The following is a 17,764-nucleotide window of genomic DNA, read 5'->3' on the forward strand; positions in this document are numbered from 1 at the left end:
GAGAGAGAGAGAGAGAGAGAGAGAGAGAGAGAGAGGGGGGGGGGGGGCAATTTTTTTTAAGATTCTTCGTGGTTTAACTAAAAAAAATAAAGCATTTATACCCTTGTTCCATGAGTGTGTGACTGTGTTCTTGCACAACAACAACAACAATAATAATAATATTCTTAAGAAACTAACCTTTTCCACAGTCCTTGTCCATAGAGAGACACTAATTTTTCAAGATTCTTCGTGGTTTAACTAAAAAAAAAATAAATGCATTTTTACCCTTGTCCCATGAGTGTATGACTTTGTCCATGCACAAGAATAACAACAGCAACAACAATAATAATATTCTTAAGAAACTAACCTTTTTCCACAGTCCTTGTCCCAAGATTCTTCAGTCTAACTGAAAGAACACTAAATTCAATGTACAACAACAACAACAACAACAAAAATAACAATAATATTCTTAAGAAACTAACCCTTTTCCACAGTCCTTGTCCATGAAGAGCGAAGAAGCTTTGCAAGGATTCTAAAGAGGTTTAAAGTTTGACGCATCATCACTTAAGTCAGTCAAATGTCATGTTTAGTTGTCAGTCAACCTCAAGTTTAGTTAGTTCATCTATTATCGACTCGAGAACAATGTTTGTGTTGTGTAAATGTATCATATTTTTCATAATCATAATTAATAAATGTGATGGTGCAGCTGGGCCTCCATATTTCGATTCCAACGATCATCTGGATGACAAACTTGGCTGTGGTTATCAGGAAGTGCCGAAAGTGGACGTGGCCAAATTGTTGGAGACGGCTGAAGGAAATCGTAAAGTTCTCGAGGGTCTGCTCATTAAAACTAGTGCAACGCAGAAGAATGTTGAAAGCTTATTTGTTGCTTCAAATAATACTGTGATGGATATTGGAAGGATAATTGATAGTAAACTGGCCAGTTTTGGGATGCTTAACTTCTCTTGTGAAGGTAAGGTTACACTGTGTTGCCAGATGGATTAGTCTAAAAATCCCTAAAACTCGTGATAAGAAATCCCCAAAACCACTAAAAAAATTCCTATTTCCAGAAACATTTTCTTCTGATCATGTAGGCTTTAGTAAAATAGAAATTACTCGCTATACTTCATGTAATAATAAGTAAACTAATTGCAACAATATAAAGGTTTACTCATCTTTCTTCTTCATAGAAATATGTACAGAATATCGTCACGTCATCCAAAAATCCCCAAATCTAGGAATTAATTCCCAAATCTAGGGATAAATCCCCCATATCTGGCACCACCGGTAAGGAATTGCTTTCAATATTTTATTTTACATGACCACGTTCTTCATATTCTGCCAAATTATGCAATAAAAAAGTTTGTTGCTAGAATATACATCTAGATGCCAGGAAAGTGCATCTAAGTGTAATTTCCCGCTGCCATTGGTTTTAAAAATTATTATCCCTCCCACCAAGGAAAAATTAAATAAAAAAAAAAACACGCTTGCATGCCCCCCTACATGTAACAGGTCACACTTTATATATGATTTATATCTGTAATTGGGTTTACAATTAGCTAACAACGTATTTGCTGTGGATATGAATATATTGTTATATTAGTGTTTTTTTGTTTTTGTTTTTAATTCTATGGCTTGATTCCAACTCCTTGTTTTTATAATATTGAGATCTGCTCTATGTAATTTTTTAATATATTAAATGCATTTTACATTTAATTACCATAATTTAGAACCGAATAATCAGAAGAAAAGTATTGTTGTTTGAATTAGTTTTTGATGCATTGAAAAATAAAAACTAGCATTATGGATTTTAAAGTGGCCAAGTAAAAGATCTATGATGTTCAAAGCTGCCTGGGATTACTGTCATTTTAGCAGATACAATATTGGGGAACAAAATAACAGTAGATTGTCTAATTCTTAAGTTAATTCTTAAGTTGGCGACATAGTTTTACTGATTCTGAGATTTTTTATCAACTTTGATTGAGTGCCCTATATTAATATAGCAGACGATTGCCAATCAGGTCCAAATTAAATCTAAACGTTATGTAATATACCCCTGATTCGAAACTTTTATCAATTTTATGATCCAGTTCCCTATATTAATATGGCTGACAGGAGCCAATCAGGTCCACATTAAATTAAACTTTATGCCATATACCCCACCTGACATGTCCTCCAGTGAGGGTTAGACATAATCTTCCTGATTCGATATTTCTATCAATTCTATAATAGGGTCCCTATTGTATTAATATAGTAGAAGGGTGCTAATCAGGTCCACATCAAATTAAACTTTATGCAAAATACCCCACCTGACATGTCCTCCAGTGAGGGTTAGACATAATTTTCCTGAATCGATATTTCTATCGGTTTTATAACGAGGGTCCCTCTTGTATTAATATAGCAGTCAGGTGCCAATCAAGTCCATATTAAATTAAAACTTTATACAATATACCCCACCTGATGTCCTCCAGTGAGGGTTAATCATGAGATAGACGGGTTATGTCCTAATTTAGGTGGGCCAACTAAACAGATTTGGACACCTGGCAAGTTTCTAAAAGACCTAAATATTGTAGTTAACCATTTTTTTTTATGAAGGAAACAACAGGAGCTTTATTAAATTAAAATTAAAAGGTCATACTTCAAAATCTGGAAACTAAAATAGTGGTCGCGATGGCTTTGACTATTTATAAAGTGGAGTTCGAATGAAACTGTTGACCAGAATACAATTCTAAATGTTAACTTTTTCACCTTTTGCCGTTAATGCTTTGTGTAATGAACTTGCGATTTCTTTTTTTTTTTGGCGGGGGGGGGTTGACTCTGTAATAACATCAAAATGTTCTTTACAGATAAAAGAATGCTTCCCCAACTTATAATAAGGGATATGTTAACTTGTGGGGTTTTAAAGATTAGATAATGGAGACCACCCCAACCCTGCTTTATATTTGGGCATGTCACACATGGTTGGAATGGAGAGAAATGTTTTATACAGTGTATGTATGTATGTATGTATGTATAGCATACTTAAGTTAGGATGGAATGGAATTGTTTTAATAAGGCATTTTGAGCAAGGTTAAAATAGTGGACTGGTGCTTTAAGGGGAAGGTTATGCCAGGTCAAGATGGAACGAATTGATTTTTTTATTGGAGTATTTTGTATACAAATTGGCATGTAGTGAATTGGTTATTATGAGGCACATTATGCAAGACTTAGGATTTAATTTATTGAAGGTTTTATGGGGCATATTGTGCAAGGTTAGAATGGAGTGAATAGGTGTGTTTAAGGCACATTGTGCAAGGTTAGGAGGGGATGAATTGGTTTCTACAAGGGACATATTGTGCAAAGTTAGGATGTAGTGAATTGGTGTCTTTATGGGGCATATTGTGCAAAGTTGGGATGTGGTGAATTGGTGTCTTTATGGGGCATATTGTGCAAAGTTGGGATGTGGTGAATTGGTGTCTTAATGGGGCATACTGTGCAAAGTTAGGATGTGGTGAATTGGTGTCCTTGTGAGGCATATTGTGCAAGGTTAGGATGGAGTGAATTGGTGTCTTTATGGGGCATATTGTGCAAGGTTAGGAAGGAGTGAATTGGTGTCTTTATGGGGCATATTGTGCAAGGTTAGGATGGAGTGAATTGTTGTCTTTATGGGGCATATTGTGCAAGGTTAGGATGGAGTGAATTGTTGTCTTTATGGGGCATATTGTGCAAGGTTAGGATGGAGTGAATTGGTGTCTTTATGGGGCATATTGTGCAAGGTTAGGATGGAGTGAATTGGTGTCTTTATTGGGCATATTGTGCAAGGTTAGAATGGAGTGAATTGGTGTCCTTATGGGGCATATTGTGCAAGGTTAGAATGGAGTGAATTGGTGTCTTTATGGGGCATATTGTGCAAGGTTAGGATGGAGTGAATTGGTGTCTTTATGGGGCATATTGTGCAAGGTTAGGATGGAGTGAATTGGTGTCTTTATGGGGCATATTGTGCAAGGTTAGGATGGAGTGAATTGTTGTCTTTATGGGGCATATTGTGCAAGGTTAGGATGGAGTGAATTGGTGTCTTTATGGGGCATATTGTGCAAGGTTAGGATGGAGTGAATTGGTGTCTTTATGGGGCATATTGTACAAGGTTAGGATGGAGTGAATTGGTGTCTTTATGGGGCATATTGTGCAAGGTTAGAATGGAGTGAATTGGTGTCCTTATGGGGCATATTGTGCAAGGTTAGGATGGAGTGAATTGGTCTTTATGGGGCATATTGTGCAAGGTTAGGATGGAGTGAATTTCTCTATGGGGCATATTGTGCAAGGTTAGGTTGGAGTTAATTGGTGTTTTTATAGGGCATATTGTGCAAGGTTAGGTTGGAGTTAATTGGTGTTTTTATGGGGCATATTGTGCAAGGTTAGGAAGGAGTGAATTGGTGTCTTTATGGGGCATATTGTGAAAGGTTAGGTTGGAGTGAATTGGTGTCTTTATGGGGCATATTGTGCAAGGTTAGGTTGGAGTGAATTAGTGTCTTTATGGGGCATATTGTGAAAGGTTAGAATGGAGTGAATTGGTATTTATGGGACATTTTGTGCAAGAGATTGGATGAAAAGTCAAAACAAAGGTAATGAAAAGGTAAAAAATTGTAGTTTTCCTAAATAGTGCACAATTCTTTCCTGATTTGCTAAACAATGCAATTTGTGCATAAATTGACTATTTTCATATAAAACTTAATATAGGCAAGGTCATGAGCTCTTAAGAGTGCCCTTTCTTGTTAAATAATGTAACTGCCTGGTCCTCTTGTCACACAGGTTCCACTTGCATGCTGAATGGCCTTGTAGTGCCAATTAGGGCTATAGGCCAAATTCATAAATCAAAGTATATAGCATTGATATGCCTTCAATAATTTCACTTGATAAACGTATTGATACTTTCCAGTACTAGAATATTAGTTGACTGGGATAAATAGTCTTGTACATTTAATTTTAACTAATAGTCAACACGAAACAGCAAGAATTGGGCAATTTGGATCAACGCCAAACTATGGGTAGGAAACTTTATATTCACGATAGATGTAAGACTACGTATTTAATACAGCACTGTTCAAACTTGCTGTAGTTACCATCCACATGGCATTCTAATGCTACCCAATAGCAAGTGTTTTGATTTCTTATGGAGGACATTTAATATTTGAATATACAGGTTGATGTTAGTTACAAGAGGATTTAATTAGTTTATTTGGCGCAAAAAGTAATCTTGAAAAAGAATAACTATTTTTAGAAAGTTGGTGTAATAGTGTCTAGGTAGAGATTATAGATTTCAACTACTTTAAAGCAGTAATCTTCCTTAGGAACCAGTTATGATCTTAACAGTAGTTTCATACTAGTTTAGGTAAATCTGTTTTGTTGCATTTTCATGATTATTGCAACTATATTTCACCATAGCCTTCATGTGGGTTTTGCAAAACTTAAAGGCGTGCAAATCTGGTTTAAAATCTTGGCTTGCTTTGCCCTATTGAGGTTAAAGGAAAAATTGATGAATTTTTACAATGCTATTTAGGTGTAACTAAAATATTTCTTTCTAACAGGTTCTCAAGGAATGGATTCAAAGTTGCTGCTCAACTTACTTGAAAAGATTGATAAAGAGCAAAAAAGACTTTGGGATGAAATTGTATCTCTTAAACAGTCTTTGGAGATGAGCAAGACTTCTTCCAGTAGTGGTATGTCTTCCACAGAGGGTATGTCTTCTTCCAGTAGTGGTATGTTCTCCACAGGATCGAACATTACTGAATTGTTGTGGTCTACTATCCTTCATTTACAGAAAGACCTTAGAAACTTGCAGGTCAAAGTCAGCACTCTACCAGACAGGCACACCAAAACAATTGCGGAGAAATGCGTGCGCTCGCCTGACATGTAAGCTTGTTTATTCAAAAATTGTTATTTTCAATTTTTTTGGGTACTGTTAAAAAAAAACTTGATTGCAAATTCTCCGTAAAAATTTACGGTTCTCTGCCTCATTTCAGTAAAATACAGATGACCTTAATGTTACCATATTTATCTCTTATGGGTTGGTGACCGTAATATCACTCCTTTATCTCAATATATCCATTTTTAAAACTGTAAATGCCTAGCTAAATTTATTCCAGGACTTTAACCATTTTTTTTATTGCAAATTTAAGTGTACAAAAGCTTGAAGTTTATCTAGCTTCTTCCTCCATAACTATACCAGTGGGTTTTTTACTAAAAATATTGCTCAATCAATTTAGAAATTCTACTACACAACTAAATCAATTCAAGAAGTTCATACAAAGTGTAGACATTTAAAATTTTCCCCGTGATGGTCAATGTAAATTAAATTTATTGGCTCTAACCTAATTTCTCAAAATTTTAGACATAGCTCGCCGTACAACCAGTGCATACTGTATAAAAAACGGAAAAATTAGGAAACTTTACTTCAAATTGCCTATAAAAGTATGGGTAGCTATGAAACTTAATAGCAGTAGAAGGTAGAAGGTGCAATATAGTTATGTCTAGTGCCATTAAACCAATGGAATTAAACCAATGGCTCAAATGTATTTAGTGTAAATAGTACTGTACTGTAAAAGGTTAAATATTTACAAAGGTTACCAAGTTTATTTTTTTTTATTTTCACTTTTTTTTTTGTGCGATTTCCCTCCGTGGAAAATATTAACATCCTATGAAATACTGCAGAGAAAAAAACTTAATCCTAGGATATTAAAAATTAAAAATATTTGTGGGATTTCCCTTCATGCAAAATATTAACATCCTATGAAATACTGCAGAAAAAGAACACTTAATCTTAGGATATTCAATTTCAAAATATTGGTTTAGCTGTCATTCAATATAGTAGTGTTTTGACAATATAATACTTGGTTGTAACAAGATGCAATACTGTTCTTATGTTGAAAGAATGGCTAAATACCACAGGAAATGGTATAATAAAACCCTTGAGGTCATTTAAGAAGGAAATGCATTACAAAGGTCTCAATAAAATGGGTGGAATTAAAGATTTCTGATGGACACTTGAAATATTTGTACAAGTAGTAAATTCCAAATTATATGCACTGTATTAAGTACAGAACAGTAAATAAATGTATTGTATTAAATTTATTATGCTTTATTTTATATAATTAAACCAGAACTTTAAGATTGCTATCATACAACCAAAGCATAGTTTTATTTTCTACTTTAGCAAATGTACAAATTTGCATTAGAATTTGTTCTGGGATATTTTTGTACGTAGTATTGGAGTTGTTAAATTGAGTTCTCTCCTTCTATAGCCATAAAGAAAGGTACCCTTTTTGGGGGAATGGGAGGGTATATTAGAATTGCATGTTCTTTGGTTATAAATAAGTTTGTGCTCTAATTTCAGAACTTGGTGTTTATAATAGGGGCATCATATAACATGAAAAACCCTAATACATAACTAGTTTTTTCTTGGCTCGTAAAATATAAATTATCTCGAATGGAATGTAGGGTACTGTATTGAATATTTTTTTTTTATTTTCAGGCCTAAGGATTGCAGCGAAATAGCTCGTCAAGGAGAAATTGGAAGTGGGGTCTTCAAAATTTATCCTTACAGGTAAGAAACTTTAAAAAAATTTTAAATTTGAAAAAGCTAAATATCAGTTTTGAAAGGTTTGGTACTGCTATTTTTTTCCTAAAGGCGAGGGGAAAAAAGATTAAACTGTGAAAGCAGAGTACAGTACTATACAGACATTCAAAGGTCTGGTCTTGCTAATTTTTTAATTTTCCTAAAGGTGCGGCCGCGTTAATGAAAGTGTATTAGTTTGGTGTGATTTGGAAGGTCCCAATAATGGATGGACGGTGGTGCTGTCTCGTAAACCCGTTCCAAAGCAAGTAGACTTCGACAGGAACTGGAGCGACTACAAGAATGGTTTCGGAGACCCTCAAACAGAACATTGGTTAGGTATGATGAAGACCTCTGTGTCATAGGGCTGCGATAACCTATTGGAAATGTCCCTGCCTGGTGTTCTACCAGACTAGTTAGAGACATGCTCAAACTAATTGGTTTCTTTTAGTGTCTGCACCCTCGTAATTGTATGTTAAGGATGGGGGGATTGGGAGATCCTTAGTCTACCAGCTGAGTCATCGGCAGCCATTGGCTGGACATCTTTGGTCCTATTTTTGGTTAAGAGGGGGCTTTTAGTGTCTGTACCCTCGCAATCGTCGTATGTTAAGGATGGGAGAGTTTGGAGAGCCTATAGGTCTACCTGCCGAGTTATCGGCAGCCATTGCCTGGACATATTTGGTCCTAGTTTGGGTGCTGAGCATATGTCTATGGTCAGTTTCTAGGGCATTGTCCTGCCTAGTCATTCACTGTCCCTTGTCTTTGCCATTCATGAGCAGCCTTTAAACCTTAATAGGTTCTTACAATAGCTACATTCCATATACTGCAATACCCTTATAGCTATGATGAACTTAGTTTTATAATTATGGTACAGTAGACTATTACTTTTATTAATGAGCAATTTACTTATTACCAGTATCATATTTAGGTCTTAGGTGCTTGCAGATTCTTTTTAGTCGATCTTATTAATTTTACATAGTTACCCTTGAGTGTTGGGGTACCAGAGTGTTAGCGAGTTTTTACAATGCAACTCTATAATTCATAACTTATCCCTACAGGTAACGATGCGCTCTACTCAATTGCCAGCAGTGCAAGACAGATACTTCGTATCGACATGGTAGACTGGGACGGAGCCAAGAAATACGTGGAATACGACTCGCTTGTTGTGGAATGCGAAGCCAGAAATTACCGCATTCACTTGGGTGGCTATTCGGGTGATGGAGGAGATTCTTTAGCTTATCATAACCACATGTCCTTCTCCACTTCAGATCGTGATAATGACCTACATGGTAAGTAGTACAGTACAGTACTTCCTTATGTTTAAACTGAGGAATCTTGTAAATTGAATTTTTTAAACTTTATAAATAGTCCTGAGGCACAATACTACACTGTATTCTATAAGTTTTATTCCAGTGGTGATCAACTTGTGGATTGATGTTCCTAATCGGATTGTTTAATTGGTGAAACTTCTAAAGTTCAAACTAGCAGCAAAAGTTTTCATTGCACAGACTGACACAAGTTTTGTTATATTTTATAAATGATTGATTTGTTTTAAAGTTACTATTCTTTAAATTATTTAATTTGATTACTTATTGGTTTATTTTCTTTGCCCAATCGGCTATTTTTCCGTAATGAAACATTAGGGCTTGTAGCTTCTGCTTTTCCAATTAGTGTTGTAGCTTAGCTAGTAATAAAGTAATATAATTATTTTTCAGATGACAACTGTGCCAAGCTATTCGCCGGTGGATTCTGGTATAACAAGTGTCACAAAGCGAGCCCCACAGCTACCCTTTTGGAAAAGCAGCGGAGCACAAAAGGAATTAACTGGGGTACATGGTACAGTGATAGAACTACACTGAGGGAAATTTATTTCAAAATAAGGGAGTATCCTTGCCAGTGAGAAGTTTTCAGATTTTATTCTAATTTTTATTGTTAAAGAGTTTAGAGTAATTTAATGCCTTTTAAGTTTTTAAAATAAATTTTCAATAAGTAAGCTTTTTTACCAACCTACAGTATATGTGGAGATGCGTTGTCCTAGACACTTTCGACTGATTTTAAAGCTGGCTCTGTTCACTTCTGCATAATAATTTGCTTAACCTGGAGATATAGAAATGAAACTATAAAAAATTAGTAACTCAACCAAATGAAAACTACGAAAGCATCCAACAAAATGTTCTGATAAGTCATCCCTCTGAAACAAGTGTTAAAGTATAATTTACTGTGTGTAGGAAGTTCCTTGTATTAACCAATATAGTCTGGCTTTGCTACCTTTTGAAGGGTCCTTTGTATAGGGGAAAAGACTAAAAAAGCAATCTTTCTCCCAGTAGGTTTCATATATTTAATTGTATTTTAAATGTCCTTCAATTTAAGAGACCTTTATATTTCTTGAGGTGCACTTAAATTGTGGTGGCCTCGCACAGATCAGAGTAAACTGCTTTAATTCAGGAAATTCAAAGTACTATATTATTTAACTCTTAAGACTTATACTATTCTATTCTCTGTATTAGTCTGTATAAGACTAAGCTTTAATAAATTTTGGTTTTAATGAAAGGAGAAAATAATTTTAAACTTTATTTCTTAGTAAAACTTATAAAAATCTTAACAGAATTCCACAAAGTTTAATATCTAATTATAATGTAAGAACTTAGTTCTTGACATGCCTTCTCCCAGAATCAAACCAATGTTTTGTAATTTTCAAGACAAGCGAAAAAACGCTATTTTAGAATTATTTATTTGAAGTGTAATTGAAACCATGGGTTCTGTACACAATTTTATTGGAAATTTTATTGGTGTGCATAACTTTTTGGTTAGACTAACTAGTTTGAAAATTCTTAATAGCACTTTTTCTGCAGACTCATATTGTCTGAAATGCTATATACACCGGGTTGAAATTTAATAAACTAATATAAAATATCGCTCTTTTCTGATGTTTTGGGAATTGAAAATTTTCCCCCCAAGATTCTGATTAAAGTTAATATTTTCAGGGGGTAAAATAACGTTGAAGTTTCATACCATCTACCGAACCATAAATCTCTTAAGGGACTTCTATTCTTGCCACTGTGGTTGATCTTGTATTTGGCTTTTATGTCAAGGCTGCAAGCATATTTTACGTAATACATAATTCAAAATCTGCATTGCCAAACACTGATCCACTTGTAAATTTTTTTTCCAAGAATCTTTGAACAAAGTGAAGATGCAGTGTAGAAATTTACTAAGGAAATTTATGGAGATATAACATTGCATGTAGTGGGGTGTCATGAACGTAAATTTTAAGTTAGCATATTTTCTGCTAGGGATAATTAACACTGAATTGTTTGAAGCAAAACTTATTTTTGAGGTTAAATTTAAAACGAGAGGACAGATATATATACCCTACCTGAACTTTTCAAGATTGAAAACTCAGACTTTATAGATTACCTGGCACCTTGTAAAGAGAAATGGTATATTATAGGGTTGACTGTCACAACTGTTCATTGTATGTGTATTAAGTTGGGGGATCATTCATAAACGCCCTTGAAATAATGGACAAAGTATACAAATGGATCATATCCTTCCAATTTGAAACCACTGCTGAAAGTACTCTTGGTGACCATTTAAGATGGCTCTGGAGGCTGCAGTGGCTGTCTGATGACTAGAGAGTAGCTTCAGCCGATTCTTGAAGAGAACTATGGTATTGTGGGCCAACCGAAGGCGATGCACCCTCTAGTTTTTATAGAGAGACTGCATATAGAGAAGCTGCATCTGGCTCTTGGAAGATGGAAAGACCAAGAGAATTCTAGGAAATTTTCTAATGTAATTATTAAAATTACAATGTGGCTCAATATGCAGGAGTAAAGGTTTGGCGCTCTTATGTCTAGCACTAAAGTCTGTGAACCTGTATAAATGTACCAACAGGTATGAATGGTAGCATTGAGCATAGCATTCAAAATGGTGACTGGAGGATAGATGCAAAAGAGCATGCCAGAGATGGGAATGAATGGCGAGCAATTAACTCCGTTCTGATAGGCCCTGCTGCTAGCTCGGGTCACCGTGGTGACCGCCAAGGTAGCAGTAGTAGGGGAGTCTATGCAAGAAGCTTCGTTTGATGTGGAGAAAAAAAAGAGGATGGGCTGTGGAGCCATAACAGTACCAGACAAACTTTGCCGTGTCCCTTTTTTAGGCGGGGAGGAACAATGCGAAAAATGGGCCTTATTTTTATTTTCATTCTGCTACATCCCAAAATTGGGGGAAGTGCCATGGCAGATAAGAGATTCCAAATGAAAGGTTATGAGTAGGGTTAATGCTTTGTGTATAAACGTACCCATTGGTATGAATTATAACATTACACAAATCATTCCCAATACTGTACTTGCATTCAAAGCAAATGCACACTGTACTACAGTATATATAGTATAGGACTCGTGGATATGGGTGAGAGCACTACATAAACTATTCCAACTTTGAGAAACTAAAGCATATTTGCTATAAACTTTTAAACTAGGAGATGGAATGAATGGAAAATACATACATGGATCAATACAAAAAAGAAAAAGTGAAATATTTCATGATAGGAGTTATCACAGAAATTCTAGAAATCCAAAGTACTGCATTATTATTTTAGAATAACTTTCACCTGGTCTTTCTTATTAGTGGGTAAAATGCTAACTTTATTGTTCAGTAAATCTAAAATGTTGAAAAGCAAATAACCCTTTCAAGATCATTTGGAAATACAGTAGTGCTAAGAGAACTTTACAGTTTAGAACATGAAAATACTGTCCAGTACATGAAAATACTCTCAACACTTATTACGTTGCCTTCTCATTGCATGAAAATACTCTCGGTAATTAATTGACTTGCATATACAAGGTGCTCTTTCTGCAAGGCATCTTTAAAAACATGGCAAGAAAGCCAAATAAATAAAAAAAAAAAGAAAAAAAAAACTTTGCAGTATTTAAGTTTTACTATTGGAAAAAAAATACCTTGCTGTTTTCATGAGCTATTGTACAAACAAACTGGTTCATGCAGGATTGTACAAATAGAAACGCTATCCTGAAGATTGGATGGTATAATCTCTACAGATCCTCCATCCTTTTGTAAATACAGTATTGGCTATCCTGAATTTCCCAAAAATTAAAAGGCTAATTTTAAACAGAACTAATTAACAACATATACATCAGTGTTTTATCATAAAATGGTTAGTTCAGAAAAGCTAGCCCTTTCTCATGAAAAATCAATTGAATCTTGGCAAGTCGGAAATATTTCTAATACATACGAAATAGTTAAGAGGGCAAAGCCTTATGAATTCGGTCATGAAATCCAAACAAATGTTTAATACCATAATTGTTAACCTCGAGCTAGTCGAGAAACTAGGCAGATGATTTAATCTCCTAAAAATTTTCTAAAAAATGGAGGTCAAACTTACCATCCCCTGAGTAATAGACTTGATGAAAATCCAAAATGTGTATGTAAACTTGCACACCTTTCAAATGTTTTTTAGATTAATTTATATAGTATTTTATAAAAAATTTAAAACTACAGTTTGAAAACATTCTCCAGTTTTAAATACATTGATAACACTGACTTAAGAGATTCGCACAAAACCTAGTTTAAAATTATAACAATCATTTACAACAGAGAACAATAAATCATGCAATTTAACATTCAAATAATAAAAACATTGTACAATTTTGATATCCAGATATTGGTTGATAAAATCTTGGAAAATACATGCAACTATATTCATACCCAGGTACAGTTGGCTTCATTAATTATAGTACACTTCACTGGAAGTTAAGGAGATGTCAACGTACCGGAATTAACGAAGTCATCTGTACAATAGCAGGTATTTATTACTCAAGTTATGAAATGATTATAAACCTTTATAATTCCTCAACTATGCTCACATCAGCAAATTTCTCCTTCCACTCGTCCATCGCAAAAAATAATTTCTATAACATAATCCCTATCTTTATACGAAAGCACATAATGAAATGAGCAACAATATGTATCTGACCAAGAATACAGGTCCTCAACTTAAACTTAATAGGTTCCAAGAAGCTGTTTTGAAGTTGAATTTTCTTACATTTATTGCTTGGAAAAGGCCCAACCTAATTTAACTCTAGGAACGACTGACGTAATTTAACTCTGGGGAAGGCCTGCCCTAATTAAACTATGGGGAAAGCCTGCCCTAATTAAACAATGAGGAAGGCTTGACCTAACTCAACTATGATTTTCAGCGGTAAAAGTCAACAAATACAGTTTCATATGAAATAAATATCGGATTATTGCAAATGTCATTAGATTACATAAAATATTGTTTTCATTGCAGTATTTCATCATCCTATTACAGTAGGCAAACTTTTGATACAATATATGAGATTTAAGATTTCAGTTGAGTTTGTGTTATATCTGAATGTTTAAGTTGCAGACCTTTTATCCAATCTAAAAGAAACACTTTTATTATAAAGCTAATACTGTCATGGTTACAAATTGTATGCTACCAATACCCATGAGATGACATATATCATAGAAATGATAAAATGTTTGGCATTGGCACAGCAGTTATTTCATTTACATTTTGTGAAACTTCTGTGTGACTTGCACTTAAAATTGTGTACCTTTATCCTTATACTGTAAAACCTCAGGTGGTTTACAAATACACACCGACGTAAAAGGTGAAAACTAACGCATTGAGTATTGTCTTTTCTATTCAATATTACAGCATTGGTTGGATATCCTGACTCAGTGGTCAGGTTCAACTATCCAATAATACAGTTCTTGAAATGGTTACAAAATATTGATAAAGTAATTAATCATATTTCTTTCAACTTTTAAACAAATATTTCACAGTATACAAGATTGTTACAAAATATCTTAAACTAATAAAATAATCATTATCCTAATTTGTGAGCAAAGAAAAACTTTCGATACAAAATAAACTTAAATTCATCATAAACATTTGCAATTTTAAAACACTTCATTAACTTTAGTCTTACACATTCCATCTAACACAACCATTAAAATTTATCATTAACATTAGCAGATATAAAACTCAATCCTTGTCTTGATATTCAAAACCCAAGCAAAACATTGTATTAAAAATTGGTAAACAAAATTTAATGGAAAATACTCAACCGTATTTCAGCAAATTCAAAAATTGAATCAATCACTAAAAGTAAGTTACCCCATGTCTGTACTTTAATCTTTTCAGTTTTGCTTTTGTTTTGAAAGTTTACCGCATACATGCATTAAGAATATGTTTAGGGCCTTACCGTATGCACGCATACTAATCTGTCCTAAACACTATATTCACACTGAATTTGGAATGATAAAGGAATGGAATACACATTGTAAAGTCCATACCTTCGAAGGCAAAAGACCCATCAAAGTCCAATACCTCCGAATGAAATGGACACATCGTAGTCCAATACCTCCAAAGGAAATGGACCATTGTAGTCCAATACCTAAGAAGAAAATAGACACACCGTAGCCCCATACCTCCAAAACAAAATGGACGCATCGTAGCCGAATACCTCCGAAGGAAAAGGGCACACCGAAGTCGTCCAATGCCTTCAAAGGGAAAGTTACGCAGCGTAGCCCAATGCCTCTAAAGGGTATTAGATTATATCATAGCCCAATTTCTCCAGAGAAAAAGGACACATCTTAGTCCAATGCCTCCAAAGGAAAAGGACACATCATAGTCTAATGCCTCCAAAGGAAAAGGACATATCATAGTCCAATGCCTCCAAAGAAAAAGAACACATAGTAGTCCAGTGCCTCCAGAGGAAAACAATATATCTTAGTTCAATGCCTCCGAAGGGCAAGGAAATAATAGTTGCATTAAATGAAGTTATAGATAAATAATTGCCGCAAGGGAAATCAACAACAAAAAGGGGTAAAGGAATAACTACTTTTTCTCTAATCATAAAAGGGGCTAAAGTAAAAATATTTTATATAACAAATAACAATTTTATAAAGAGGACAACCATGAACCTGCAAGGCTACATCCACACGGACAACATTGCTCAACGTACGTTGTTTCAGGTGACGTCAGAAGCGTTGATGCAGCGAGTAAAGTTCCGTATAGGTTTTTTCGTATGATTACCGAAGTAACAAGAGCTGTGCTCGTTGGTGGTTAAAGACTAGGGAGATGCCATTGCCTGACGTACAAAGTTATGTTTGTCACAAATGCCAATGATATACCATTTTTTAATCTTCTACTTTCAAGTTAAAACATTCAAAGTTTTATTAGTCCTGTGAGGCAACTTTAAACTTGATAGTTGTATAAACAACACTCTTTCCCTTTCAGCCATTGGGATGTGAGGGCCGATAATTATCAGGATTGTGATGCAATTCTTTTACAAACTGCCAATGCAATAGCCTGTTCTTCAACTATGTTGGCGCAATCTACAATGAATGAAAAGTTGCAGCAATTTCTAAAATAACTCTGGGCACTAATATTAATAAAGTTATTGAAGATGAAGTGAAGCGTAAACTAGCTCTTTCCCGCGGACAAATGCGACAAATTAGCAAACCAAAAAAAATCTCTTATATTAGGCTTTCATAGATCTCTCTGCAAGTTTCAAGTAATTTTACACAAACTCTGCTTGGAAATCCTTGTTATAATGTGTATGGAAGTTCTATATAATTGCATCCTGTTTGGTGATTTTAGGTTCCAGTTTCGAGATAACATCGTAAAACGCATTTGGATCAATTCTCATGTAATACTGTATATGAAATCTAGTTCTGATACACTTTATAACTCCTGTAGTATTATAACATAGACGACTTCCCAAATTTTGTTTCCTTTGCAAACACTCTAGGCAACAATTTTTCTTATTCCTTTTTTTCTAGCACACAGCAATAACAATGCACAAGAGGATTTCCTTTTTTTTTGCGTACGAATGTTCATTTTCTTGTTACCCGTACAGCAATCACTCTTGCTGCCGTCACAAAGTTCTCGCTGCTCAACTGTCATCGTTTGGACGCAAGATAATAGACCTATACCGAACTTTGTTCGATTAGAAACAAAGTTCGCCGAACAATGTTCGGTTGTGTGGACAGAGCCTAAGACAGAGAAAGAACTACTGTAATCCAGTTTTCAATTATTTTAAAATAAAATAAAATAGTTTCAAGCTAAACAATCAACAAAATATGATAGATAAATACCCAGCTTATCAAAATAGGTCTACAAAAAAGTTCAAATCCATTATATATGAAATACTGTACTTTTGAAGTTAAGTTGGTTTTAAGCTAGCTAATCAAAGATCTAAAAAGACAGGTTCAAATCTACGATATGAAAGCATTCTGAGGTTAGCTTAAATTTGATAAAAAACATGGACTAGATAAACCAAAAACATTACCATAAACTCACAACCTAAAATCACTGTAGTACGGTACACCATTTTCTAACCTTCGATTTCTAACTAAACTCGGGGAGTGGAAGCTACTTTCGATAACATATATCATAGCATATACAGTACCATAAAATGCACATAAAATCACAATCACCAATCACCTAATAGATGAAAAAAAAATATGATCTTAAAAGCCAAGTGTACTCTCAATAACCATCTAGAAAAATATATTCTTCAATAAAAACCTTAACCTGTCAACAAAATAATTGCGAGTTATATACACCTTTATGCACCATCAATATATATACATACATATCTATTGATCTACAAACCTATAAATAAATATATGCATATGTATATACAGAGTTTGTGTATAAAAAAGGCACCATTCATGTTTGAGCATTCCTATAAATTGTCAAACAACAAAAGGAATTACGTTCTTGATTTCTAGCGCAGAAGCATCCTTCCAAACACCATAAAGCTAATAGATATTCAATCCTACTGACGAGATTACCTGACAAACTATGGCATGGGCGAGACAACAGCACATCGAGCCGCATGAAGCTTTATAAACACCACACCGCAAGACTGCAGGGGATATTACAGACGACAGAGAAAATGTTTGTCAAACAAAACTGTTATCATATCAAAAGGGTTCGAAGTGAGCTCCAAATAAGAGATAATATGAAACCTGATATGGCAACAAAAAGCGATACTACATCCAACTGTCCATACAACCTGTTTACTTGTTCACAGAGCTCATGTTGAAGGACATTCCCTCTTTTCATTTTTATCTGGTAACAGTTTTGTTGGACGGACGTTTGCTCTGCCGCACGGAAGATCCTAAAGCCACAACACTCAC

The 17,764-nt window shown here is 34.6% G+C and overlaps 2 protein-coding genes across 3 annotated transcripts in view; one reads left to right on the forward strand and one right to left on the reverse strand.

Moving 5' to 3' along the window:
- LOC137627922 (uncharacterized) overlaps window positions 1-304 on the reverse strand; it is a 10,339-nt gene extending 10,035 nt beyond the window's left edge. Inside the window, exon 1 of one of the 2 annotated variants that reach the window (XM_068359377.1) lies at window positions 178-304. The gene's annotated coding sequence lies outside the window, so the exon portion shown is untranslated. The remainder of the gene's footprint in view (window positions 1-177) is intronic. The other variant, XM_068359376.1, reaches the window with a different exon arrangement.
- A 250-nt stretch (window positions 305-554) lies between these two features.
- Window positions 555-9,560, forward strand: LOC137627923 (techylectin-5B-like). The gene is made up of 6 exons (XM_068359378.1): window positions 555-952; window positions 5,544-5,868; window positions 7,487-7,558; window positions 7,737-7,906; window positions 8,626-8,856; window positions 9,283-9,560. Exons 1-6 carry the CDS (start codon window positions 562-564, stop codon window positions 9,465-9,467), a joined length of 1,374 nt encoding a protein of 457 aa, XP_068215479.1. The 5' UTR covers window positions 555-561; the 3' UTR covers window positions 9,468-9,560.
- The last annotated feature ends 8,204 nt before the right edge of the window (window positions 9,561-17,764 follow it).

Source organism: Palaemon carinicauda, chromosome 35 (genome assembly GCF_036898095.1).
Source record: "Palaemon carinicauda isolate YSFRI2023 chromosome 35, ASM3689809v2, whole genome shotgun sequence".
Taxonomy (NCBI): Eukaryota; Metazoa; Arthropoda; class Malacostraca; order Decapoda; family Palaemonidae; genus Palaemon; species Palaemon carinicauda.